A 12,963-nucleotide genomic window follows, 5' to 3' on the forward strand; every position below is an offset into this window, starting at 1 on the left:
TTTAATGGTAAGGTCCTGGGGACTGTTGCTAAACAAAGAGACCTTGAGTGTCAGTTCATAGCTCCTTCAAAGTAGAGTCACAGGTAGACAGGAGAGTGAAGAAGGCATTTGGTATGCTTTCCTTTATTGGTCAGAGCATTGAGTATAGGAGTCTGCTTGGGGTGCTGAGAGTCAAGGGGTCAGTGCCTTATATAGTTCAGGGATTGAGCCCCAGTGAGTCCTGCAGGCACAGTGTGGGGGTGAGAGAACACAAGATATAAAGGCGGTAGTGGAGGGGAGATGGTAATGCATTGGAAGGCATGCAGCAGGTTGCTCACTGACAGTCACAACCACCTAGCTTTGTCAGTGAGACAGTGCAACATGGTGGTTAGCATGGCTTAGCTATAGCCTACACTGGGCAATTGGGGGAACAGTGACACTCCGTCAGGTAGACCTCTGAGATGGAATGATGCCAAGGACGCGTAGCCTATGCAGTTTGTTTCTGAAACATCAATGCATTTACAAATGGGCTTTAATATTTGTAATGAGGCAACAGCAAATGAAGTTTAATTTAGATGAATATGAGGTGCTGCATTTGGAAAGGCAAATCAGGGCAGGAGTTATACGCATAATGGTAAGTCCTGGAGAGTGTCGCTGAACATAGAGACTTTGGAGCGTAGATTCATAACTCCTGGAAAGTAAAGTCACAGGTAGATAGGATAGTGAGGAAGGCGTTTGGTATGCTTTCCTTTATTGGTCAGTGCAATGAGTATAGGAGCTGGGAGATCATAATGCAACTTTACTGGACATTGGTGAGGCCACTTTTGCAATACTGTGTTCAATTCTGGTCTCCTTCCTATCGGAAGAATGTTGCGAAACTTGAAAGGGTCAGAAAAGATCTATAAGGATGTATGGAAAATAAATAGCATGAAAGCATGGGAAGGGTTAAAACATGAAGACCACTGGGGACCTATGGTCTGTGGAAGGCAGGATGGGATAAGAATAGTGGAATTCTCTTACACCATTGAGCAGAGTAAGGTTAAGGCTGAAAGGTCACTATGGCAAGATGAGATAACAGTTAGTAAAGGTAGTCTCCCTGTCTGGGTCCATAAATATTTGGGACATGATATTAAATATCTAATTAATAGTTAGTAGAATCAGCTTGAGACAGAAGACTATTGTAATAGATGGAATAGCTAAATATCTAATCATGAACAGGTTAGTCTGGAATGGAAGATCACTGTAGCAGAGGTGATAATAAATATCAAACCATGACATTAGAATAACATTAAGTAGAATGTACAACGAAATAGATAGTGGGAACTAACGTCACTGGTTTATTGTGTAGCTAGAGTGAGGTACTTTGATTAATATAGTTGGACATGCTGATAAGCTAACAGAAACATGATAAAAAAAATATAAAAAACTAAGGACCCTGAGGTTCGGGGGTATTCAAGAATCTGCTTTCTCACTGTCACAGTTTTTTGTTTCCAATAAAAGATCTACTTCTTGAAGAACTCTCTGCATCTCCTGGTGATTTTCTATATTTTCTCCACAACAGATGTTGCCAGGGTTGGAAGGTTTGAATTCTGGGGAAAGGCTGAATAGGCTAGGGCTGTTTTTCCTGGAGCATCGGAGGCTGAGGGGTGATCTAAAAGAAGTGTATAAAACATGAGGGGCACAGATAGGGTGAATAACCAATATCTTATTCCCAGGATTACAGGAGTCCAAAACTAGGGAGCGCAGGTTTAAGGTGATAGAGGAAAGATTTAAAAAGGATGTAAAGGGTAACTTTTTCACGCAGAGGGTGGTGCATGTATGGAATGAGCTGCCAGAGGAAGTAGTGGAGACTGGTACAATTACAACATGTAAATGGTATCTGGATGGATATATGAAAAGGAAGGGTTTAGAGGGATATGGGCCAAATGTTAGCAAATGGGACTAGATTAGGTTAGGATATCTGGTCAGCATGGATGAGTTGGACCGAAGGGTCTGTTTCCGTGCTGTACTGTCTGAGAGCACTTGGCCTGGTGTTCCGCTGGTCTTCAAAAATGGTACAAGTGCTGGGAGTTCTGGGAGGTCCCCACGCTATCTTCTACCCAAGTGGGATGGTAGGATTAGCAAAACACCTTGGTGATACTGTGCTTTGGTAATGAGGTGAGCTTCAGAGAAAAACACTGGGGAACACAGAGAAACCTTCCATGAAACTTGCCAAAATTAACACCAATCTCTCAACCCAAATGCTCTGAATCAAAATACTGCCTTGACACCTTGTGTACTAAAAGGTAAAATCGTCATAGCTTACCAGATTATAGGGTTGCTGCCTGATTAGAGAAAGCAATGACTGGTGATGGTTTAACCTGAGGTTCACCATGCCTTAGTCAAGGGGAGAGGTTGAGAAGGAGAGTCCATCATGGTTACCTCAGCCACTGTAGGAATTGTGTTGGCAGCACCAGCCAACTGAGCCAACCAACTCTCGCCTTGAATGCTATCTTACATTAAAAAAGGATCTCTTTACCTCTATGTAAGGTGAACAAACACTCTGAGCTTCAGCAAGGGCGATGAGAACAAATGCAGTCAGTGAAGAATCACTTTCTGATCCCTTGACTCCTCCCTAAAGGAAATCAATATGCAAAAACAACAATTAGATATTGACACCAAAGTATCCGTAACTAAGGCCTTCATAATACTTCAAGGCCTCAAATTCGTCTCATGGAACAACATGCCCATTTTAGAATATCAGACATGCTGTATGAATCCAAGAATTGAACAATTTAAAACAAAAACTCTGGAAGAAAATTGTCGCCTTGGCATTTATCTTGGTTTATGAACAAGCCGTTAAAAGGCTACAAGTTAAATGCCTTCCTAAAAACTTGCATTTACAAACACAGAAACCGTCACATTTGAAAAATATTGTTGGAGGATTTGCAACATAGAGGGGAATGGAACAGACATCAAGGAAGAGCAAAGAATGTAATGATGGAATTTAAAGTGGGAAAAGGAATGTAATTCCTCAAGGTTGCAAAGGTCCAGGAGGCAGAAGCTCATAGGAATGTAGGAACAAGGAAGGAATTAAGGGATATGGGGGATGTGCAGGTAAGTGGCATTGAAATGCCCATCAGCCATGATTGAATAGCAGAGAGAACTCGATGGGTTGAATGGCCTTACTTCCACTCCTGTGCTTTGTGGTCTTAGGAACAGTCGTAGGTCTTTCAGCCCCTCAATCCTATTCGACCATTCAGTGGGATCATGGTTGACCTGAATGTTTAGAGGACGTTGTTCGATGGTGAAGGGCAAATGATAAAGGGGTGGCAATGAAACATAGGAGTTAGAGTGAGGTATGTCCAAGGAGGCATTCACGAGGTGGAGAAGGGTAAAGGAAAGGATTAAGAAAAGTTTTAAGAAAGGTGCCCAAAATCTTTAAAAGTTTTGATAGAGTCAATAAAGAGATGTTTCCAGTGCCAAGAAGGCCCACTGCAGAGTATTTGAAATAAGAACCAGCATTAAACAGAATTTTGTTAACGTAATGAGACTTCATGATCATGGAATGCTCTACTCATGGAAGTAGATTCAACTGTAATAACCAAAAGAGGATTGGAGGAATAGTTGACAAGGAGATAAATGTGGGAAAGAGCTATGGACTAGAACGAAGTGTATAGTTTTTTTAATGTGCAAGCATTGGTATGATGCACCAAATGGCCTCATTTATTGCTTTATGATTCCATGACTTAATGACTTAGTTTCTTCAATGTAACCGTCTAGAATGATGCAGAATGAAAAGAAACACATTGCGTACAATCATCTCTCCATGAATTACAGGACCATCTTCTTTGAAGGAACCATCAGGCTTCTGTTTATTTAATATCAGCCACTTTGCAGCTCCACACAAAATATCAGGCTGAACCATGATCAAATTATACGACATTGCAAATACTTTCACCACATAAGCAGTCAACCTACAGTGAAAGAAAGGCAACATTTAAAGGAAGATTCTGACAAGAAACAAGTTTTCCAGAGTAAATTGAACTGAAGAATCGTTTCTCACTGAACAGTTATCATTGCCACAGTAATCACGATCCAGGGAATAGATACTGAATAAATATTATTTAATCCAACTCTGTATTCTTTCATGGAAATCCGCTTTTTAATGAGAATAGAATACTTGCAGAACATTTTCCCAGAAGCCTTCCTCTCTTTCCTCTCCAGCACTCTCTAAACGCTAAGTCTGACTAAGATTTTGGATGTAGGTTTACTCGCTGAGCTGGAAGGTTCATTTTCAAACGTAGGTTCATTTGATGTAACAGCCCTGTTCACATCCACCAACATCAACCTGGCCAAGTGAAAATGAACCTTCCAGCTCAGTGAGCAAACCTATACCCAGAACCTCAACCTGAGCTACAAATCTTCTCAAAACTCTCTGACTAAAATTTTGCTTGGGAGCAAATTACTGCAAATGCTGGAATCTGTATTGAAATCGAAAAGGCTTGAGGACACAACGGTTTAGACAGTATCTGTGAAGAGAGGGGGTGGCATAGTGGCTCAGTGGTTAGCACTGCCACCTCACAGCACCAGGGACCCAGGTTCAATTCCAGCCTTGGTGACTGTCTGCTTGGAGTTTACACATTCACCCTGTGTCTGTGTGGGCCTCCTCCCACAATCCAAAGATGAGCAGGTTAGGGTGAATTGGCCATGCTAAATTGCCCATAGTGTTAGGTGGATTAGTCAGAGGGAAATGGGTCTTGGTGAGTTACTGTTCAGAGGGTCAGTGTGGACTTGTTGGGCTGAAGGGCCTGCCCTTACACTGTAGGGAATCTAATCTAAAATATCAATGGGTGGCACAGTGGTTAGCACTGCTGCCTCTCAGCGCTAGAGACCTGGGTTCAATTCCTCACCTTGGGCAACTGTCTGTGTGGAGTTTGCACATTCTCCCCGTGTCTGCATGGCTTTCCTCCGGGTGCTCTGTTTCCCTCCCACAGTCCAAAAATGTGCAGGTTAGGTGAATTGGCCAAGCTAAATTGCCGGTAGTGTTAGGTGAAGGGGTAAATGTAGGGGAATGGATCTGGGTGGGTTGCTCTTCGGCGGGTTGGTGTGGACTTGTTGGGCTAAGGACCTGTTTCCACACTGTAAGGAATTTAATCAGAAAGCAAGCTAACATTTTGAGTCTAAATGAACCTTCGCCATCTCAGTTCTAGACTTGAAACATTAGCTAAGATTTTGGTCACCCAACCTGGTAATCTCTCATATGAATGAGTTTGGGAGGTTTCATTATGTTCAGCAGATATAGAAAGTATCACTTACATTGGTTCAAAAGAGGTTAACTGTTTCAGAAGGGACAAATTGTGGGAGGTGGGGTTGTAATGCAAATAAATCTGTACTAGCAATCCAGAACCCCAGACCAATGTTAAGGGGGCATAGATATAAATCCAATCAAAGCAGATGGTGAAATTTGAATTCAGTAAAACTCTCAGCTAATGCAACTGCTGTGAAAACCCATCTAGTTCATGAATATTCTTTCGGGAAGGGAAATGCGCCAAACTTCCTGATGAAGGGCTTATGCCCGAAACGTCGGCTCTACTGCTCCCCGATGCTGCCTGACCTGCTGTGCTTTTCCAGCCCCACCACTCTCGACTCTGATCTCCAGCATCTGCAGTCCTCATTTTCTCCCACACTTACCCAGTCTGGCATGCATGTGACTCCAGACCCATAGCAATGTGGTTGACTCTTAACTGCCCCCTGGGCAATTAGGGATGGGCAATAAATGCTGGCCTAGCCAGTGACAGCCTCATCTCATGAACAAATCAAAAAAGATTGCATGGGAGATTGACAAAGAATGTGTATATCCTATACGGCTGGTAATACATTGCAGTTTTTTTTGACAGCAGTATTATTAGCTGGTAGAGAGAAGCAGGAACATGAAGTTAAACTAAAGTGTTCATATCAGGAATGAGCTGCCAGAGGAAGTGGTAGATGCAGGTACAGTTGCAACATTTAAAAGATATTTGAACAAGTGCATGATGGTGACAGGTTTAGAGGGATATGGGTCAAACACAGGTAAATGGGAATACATAGTTTGATAAACTTGGACAAGGATCTGTTCCTGTGCTGTCTGACTCTATGACTCAATAACTGCAGATGCTGGAGATCAGAAACAAAAACAGAAATTGCTACACTCAGCAAGTCTGGCAATAGCTGTGGGCACAGAAATAGAGTTGATGTTTCAGGTCATAGATCACAGAATCCCTACAGTGCAGATAGAGGCCATTCGGCCCATCAGATCTGCGGCAACCCTTTCACGAGCATTCCGTCAGATCCCTGTATCCCACATTTACCATGGCCAATCCACCTAACCTGCATATCTTTGGACCGTGAGAGGATACCTGAGGAACTGGAGGAAACCCGCGCAGACACAGTGAAAAAGTACAAGCTCCACTTAGACTGTCATCCAAAGCTGGAATGGCACCCGGGTGCTGTGAGGCGGTGACCCTCCTTTCAGAAGAGACTTTTTTCGTTGTTGTTTTAGAAGCAGTTTCAAAACACTTTTTGTCCAGTGTCTTAAAATCCCACAGCATTTCTGAGGAGTATCTAGGGTATTGTCATTGTCAAGGATAACACTACAGGATTACCAGAAAGAGAAAGGTAACAGTTAATTTATTAATTTAACTATAACATACCATGTGCTAGGCTCTCGAGATGTAAATGCGGCAAAGGCACCACTGTTTTGGCGATAAGCCAATTGCTGAGCATAACCTAATGGAATACAAATAATGTCAGAAGAAGTTAAACTCTACCAATACTGGAAATATGAAATATGAAAACACAACATGTTGGGGGAAAAAAGAGTAATCCAGTACAGAATCACAGAAACCTGAAAATATTAGAAGACAGCACGCCTCCAGAAAAAAAACAGACCAATTAAAGCCAATTCCAAGCAGAAAATGAAGAATTTTATCAACTCCCTCAAAAGGCTCCTTTAATCCATGAAATAAAAGCAAACTACTGTGGAGACCGATAATCTGAAACAAACACAGAAATTGCGAGAGAAACTCAGCAGGTCTAGCAGCATCAGTGGAGAGAGAAACAGGATTAGTGTTTCGAGTTTGATATGACCGTTCTGCAGTGCTGAAGAAGGAACTCTGAAGAAGGGTCACTGGACACAACATATTAACTCTATTTCTCTGCAGACCTGCTGAGTTTCTCCAGCAATTTCAATGTTTGTTTCTTCATCCACTTCTTCCAAGATCCTAAGAGGCTACCTAATCCTAAAATAGGTTAGTAATAAAGGTTTCCATGGGATTCCAGCAATGTGTGCAAAAGACATAAAACATCCCGCTTGTTCTACACCCATCCCCCACCACCCCTCATTCTTGATGTTCCATCCATGCCACTATAGCCATCTCATTGTCCCTCATAAACCAGTGTTGGTCAATGTTCATGCTCTCACCTCATACACTTGTGTCAAACAACTTCCCCATAGTCCCCCACAAATCCCAAGTCAACCTATACCCATCTACCCATCTCCAACTCCCACATCAGGAATTCTTCACGTCCATTTGGCACATGTTAATATTTGAATCTGCAACATTGAATGAAGTGTGATTAGACTCTAATGAGGGTAACATTGAGCAGTAAGCCCAGTTAATGAACATCTCCCCATTCTCCTGTGGAAATTTCACCAGAAAATATGACTTGTTGGTCTTGAAATCGAAAAAGGCTTTGTTCAACTGCTCATTCACAGAGTCAAAGAGATGTACACCACTGAAACAGACCCTTCAATCCAACTCGTCAATGCCGACCAGATATCCCAACTTAATCTAGTCCCACTTGCAAGCACCCGACCTCTATCCCTCCAAACCCTTCCTATTCATATACACATCCAGACGCCTTTTAAATGGTGCAATTGTCACTCACCTGCCCCAATTTTCTCACCATGATGGGTTTTCCCCTATTTTGCCTTTGATATCTGCTGGAGCAACACTGATAATCTCGACATGCAACAATTTCCAAAACATGACACTCCTTACCTTTATCAAACTTGAAATTAAAAAGAGTGAGACTTACCTCTTTGAATGTTGCGCACTGAAATTTCTCGATTATCCATTCCCACTCTTTCCCATTGCATCGTTTTGTCCAGAAAGTTGGTGACAATCACCCCTGGGGTTATCGATGCCATGTTCTGCTCTCCACAGCCAGTGGGAACTCGAATTAGATGTTTCAGCTTCGCTCCATCAATGGAATTTTCAATGGTTTGGGCTAAAACATCTCCTGTTTTGGAAGAAAATATATTCAGAATTCTAAAATAAAAACGAAAACTGCTGGAAATATTCAGCAAGTCAGGCAAAATACATGGGTGAGAAAATCATTTTGATTTTGCATTAGAAATCAGTCTACTTGCTTTTATGTATGTGAAAGGATCAGTAAAAAAAAAATAACATAAGGGAAAACCTGTCAAAAGGGAAATCAAATTAAAGCAATTCATCTTTTGATTCAATATGTCGTATCCTTTCAATAATTAAGCCAAGGATTGGTAGTTCCACCCCCACTTTATTTCCATCTCTTAATGCATTTCTAACTTGTTCCTCTCCTGTTTTTGCTTCTGTTTATTATTCTGCATGGTGACAACTTGTGGGGGTAAGAATAAACCACTCTGCCTGCCCACTACTTAGTCACAGAAGCCATGCCTGTTCTTGGCAAAACAGATCCTATCCATAATACCACAACATGACCACAACCAGCTCAGGAACTAAACAGCAAAACAAGACATGATCCAACCAGCTTCCAGACTGAAGGTATACACTCCTCAGGTGATCTGATAACAAACTTCCTACATCACAATAGCATCACTGCTCCTGCAGTTCCGAGGGCATCCTCGGTGTCGTCAGATACTGAAACCCCACAAAGCCCCACAAAGACTGACTAGCACCCAGATATCTGACATGAATGCACACCATCCTGCAAACCCATTGGAACCAGGATACTGGACATTAGCACCTGCTCTAGCAGAGGAATGGAACCTCCTGTTACAATTATTACCTGATTGCTACTATTGGACAACCAGTTGTTTTCCATTGAGAGTAATTTAGTTCATATTGTCTTGTAATTAAAGCTACACTACTGTAGCACGATAAAAACTGTCTGTATCTACAGTGCAGGGAAGAGAATCCTTGAGTTAACTGTGCACAGCGTCCGTTCTGTATCAGTCCTGACAATTTCTCTCCACGATGTCATGAGAAATAAACCAGTATTTGTCAACTTCACAAGATCTCTGTGTGGCCTCTATTTGTAATTGGAGATTCTCTGACGCATCTTTTCTTTAATTATTAAGTAATCTCTTCCTTTGGGTTTATTATCATTCACCGTTACCCATCTATCACAGACTTCCCTATCCCCACTCGATTTCATCTTCTTAAAAACCAGTAACATCTTTAACCTTTCCCAGGTCTGATGAAAGACAATTAACCTGCAATGTTAACGCTGTTTTCATCTCCATACATGCTGCCTGACCTGCTGAAAATTTCTGAACATTTTCTGCATTTAGATTTATATCAAACATAAACATAACCAAAATCAGGTTACAGTCACAAAAGTGTTGCATTAAATACCAGAAAATAATTCTCCTCATTTACATCCACCAATCTTTGATTTCTTTCACTTTTTCGCATAGAGGGTGATGCGTGTGTGGGGTGATTTGCCACAGGAGGTGGTGGAAACTGGTAGGGTTGCACCATTTGAAGGGCATCTGGTTAGGTGTATGAAGGGGGAGGTTTGGAGGGATATGAGCTGGATGCTGGCAAATGGGACTAGATTGGTTTGGGATATCTGGTCAGCATGGACAGTTGGACCAGAGGGTCTGTTTCTATGCTGTACATCTCTATGACTCTATGACTCTCTTGGAAGAAATCTACAGGCAGTCCCCAGGTTACAAACAGGTTCTGTGTCTGAGTACATCTGCAAATTGATTTTTACACGATTCTGTATTACAACATAAAAATGGGACATCAAGCAAATGTTCCCATGTTGAATCTTTCAAACTAATATTAATATACCTCTGTGTGAGATTGCATTGAATGTTCAGCGACTGCCTGTATTGCCAAAATGCACTTTGAAAATAATTCCTATAGCTTGTAAAAAATAAAAAGTATAAAATTGCAAATGATTATTTGCAAAATCTAACCCCAGTAAGACAATAAACTCATAAACCCTATTTTTAAACAGAGGACTTTTCACCTTATTTGCAGAGGATTTATAGAATCTAACAGAACTAGATAAGAACATCCATCCAGATAAGCCTCTGTCAGCTCGTAGGTAGAGGTACAGGTATCCCCTGTTAACTGAAAGTACAGTGTTCCCAGGAAACCTCTTGTAAGCTGAAAATAGGGTAAGGCGAAGGAGCATGATTTATATGGGAATAAGTATTGCCATTTTTCGTAAAAGTGAAATCCTCTTCAGATTAGCGAAAACAAGTGCTAATGGGGGTCCTTTGTAAAAGCTAATTGGCATAAAGTGAACATTCAAAAAGCAGGGGATACCTTGATCTACAAGGTCTCATGTCCCTCTTTGTTCATTGCCCCTTTCATTTTCTCCCTGTCCTGTCATCTTAATCTCTTCTACTGTTGCTAAATGCATCTGCTTCTACCATTCTGACATGCAAATAAATCCAGCTCACACCAACGTGAAAAATTTATCTTCTTGGCTCTTCTGTGGGAATCTGGAATGTGTTGCCTGGGAAAGTAGTTGAGGCAAGAAACTTCACAACCTTTAACAAGCGCTTGGAAGACCAAATGACATTTAGGGTTGCGGGTGTAGAGTGGGGAAGTGAGATGGGTGTAAGTGGTATATTTTTGTCAGTACAGACTTGATGGACTGCAGGGCCTTTTCTGTAGTTGAAAATGCGTTGCTGGTTAAAGCACAGCAGGTCAGGCAGCATCCAAGGAATAGGAAATCTGACGTTTCGGGCATAAGCCCTTCATCAGGAATGAGGAGAGGGTGGCAGGCAGGTTAAGATAAAAGGTAGGGAGGAGGGACTTGGGGGAGGGGCGATGGAGATGTGATAGGTGGAAGGAGGTCAAGGTGAGGGTGATAGGCCGGAGTGGGGTGGGGGCGGAGAGGTTAGGAAGAAGATTGCAGGTTAGGAGGGCGGTGCTGAGTTGAGGGAACCGACTGAGACAAGGTGGGGGGAGGGGAAATGAGGAAACTGGAGAAATCCGAGTTCATCCCTTGTGGTTGGAGGGTTCCCAGGCGGAAGATGAGGCATTCTTCCTCCAACCGTCGTGTTGTTATGTTTTGCCGGTGGAGGAGTCCAAGGACCTGCATGTCCCCGGTGGAGTGGGAGGGAGAGTTAAAGTGTTGAGTCACAGGGTGGTTGGGTTGGTTGGTCCGGGCGTCCCTGAGGTGTTCTCTGAAGGTGTTATCTTAAATCCATGTCCTTCAGTTACTGACTTCTCAATCAGGGGAAGGAAACAGTTATTCCTTCCTGACACTGTCAAAATTTTATTTTTTTATACAACAGCTAGAAACATTAGTCAGAAATTATAAGAAGGATCATAATGTGTACAAATTAAAATGGATTTTCACAAATTCATAACATAAAGCAGATTTCACATAATTTATTTTTGTCAACTGTTTCGATCTCATGAGTTTTGTCCTGAGTAGATTCACAAATTTTTAATCTCAAAAAGGAGTCCCACCTTGCAATTGAAGGCAATAAAAAAAGTACAGAAAGAAAATTTTTTACAGCTTAAAATTACGGGGTAGACCATTTAGGACAGAGATGAGGAGAAACTTCTTCACCCAGAGAGTGGTGGCTGTGTGGAATGCTCTGCCCCAGAGGGCAGTGGAGGCCCAGTCTCTGGATTCATTTAAGAAAGAGTTGGATAGAGCTCTCAAAGATAGTGGAATCAAGGGTTGTGGAGATAAGGGGGGAAGCGGATACTGATTAGGAATGATCAGCCATGATCATATTGAATGGCGGTGCAGGCTCGAAGGGCTGAATGGCCTACTCCTGCACCTATTGTCTATTGTCTATTGTCTAAAATGGCCTCCTTCTGCACTGAAACTGTTCATGATTATGACTTAGATGTGGTGGGACCCAAAATCAAAACCACACATTATCTTCTGACATTGGAAAATATGTTTTATCAATGAGAAGAGAGCCATAAAATATCACTAAACCATGTTACCCAAAGTTAAAAGTAAAAGGAATGAAATACTGTCAAACGTTTGCACTATGTATGTAAGAAATATCATGTTTTACATGATAAGAAGGAGCTCTAAGATCCTGAGATAGCCCTACAAAGGTTCAATCAAATAAATTTAACTTTCTATCCAAGTCTAATTTCCGCAGTTTGGTCCGTGATTAGGAGTGGGAAACAATTAACTACATTAGACACTTGGTAATGTTTTGCTTAAATTTTGTTACAAAGATAAACTGATGAGCAGAAAAGTTATCATACTCACGTAGAACATTATCTAGAGCATACTAAAGAGTACTGTACAAGGTTCTAGTCTTCATGAATTTCCATCACTTTCAACTTCTGCTCAATACATCAAAAACCAAACTGAATAATAATTGTAAAGATGGAAAACTCATGTTCTGCCATTTTAATATTACAAATATTCATGTGCCAGGTAAATTCAAGTAATGTGCTTGCTCTTTAAGCTCCAATGAAAACTGCCTTGGATTGTTTGATATGATATAACCATAATCACAATCAACGTACCTTGAACACTGATGAATGACAGTGGCTCCGTATTTGGAACAACATCATCTGGGATTTTGATGTTAATATCAATTGTTTGTTGCCTACCTAAATTGAAGGAAGAATATATTGAGTTATCAAAAGCAAATCTTTCAGTTAAATCATTGTTTTACTCTGCAACCATTGGTTGGCATTTGTTTCCTATCAGGGCTTGTGAGGAAGGGAGGTTGAGACCAAAAGGAGTTGCTGCAATTCTAAGAGTGGAAGTCTAAAAATCATGCAAACTGAA

The 12,963-nt window shown here is 41.5% G+C and overlaps 1 protein-coding gene across 1 annotated transcript in view; it reads right to left on the reverse strand.

The window, feature by feature from the left end:
• Positions 1–12,963, reverse strand: part of LOC132835854 (complement C3-like) — a 119,397-nt gene that overhangs the window by 52,492 nt on the left and 53,942 nt on the right. The window contains exons 24-28 of the mRNA XM_060854950.1: positions 12,696–12,782; positions 8,038–8,241; positions 6,651–6,726; positions 3,776–3,935; positions 2,498–2,593 (exon numbers count right to left, since the gene is read on the reverse strand). Of these exons, the coding sequence (XP_060710933.1) occupies positions 2,498–2,593; positions 3,776–3,935; positions 6,651–6,726; positions 8,038–8,241; positions 12,696–12,782 (623 nt within the window). The remainder of the gene's footprint in view (positions 1–2,497; positions 2,594–3,775; positions 3,936–6,650; positions 6,727–8,037; positions 8,242–12,695; positions 12,783–12,963) is intronic.

Source organism: Hemiscyllium ocellatum, chromosome 45 (genome assembly GCF_020745735.1).
Source record: "Hemiscyllium ocellatum isolate sHemOce1 chromosome 45, sHemOce1.pat.X.cur, whole genome shotgun sequence".
Classification (NCBI taxonomy): Eukaryota; Metazoa; Chordata; class Chondrichthyes; order Orectolobiformes; family Hemiscylliidae; genus Hemiscyllium; species Hemiscyllium ocellatum.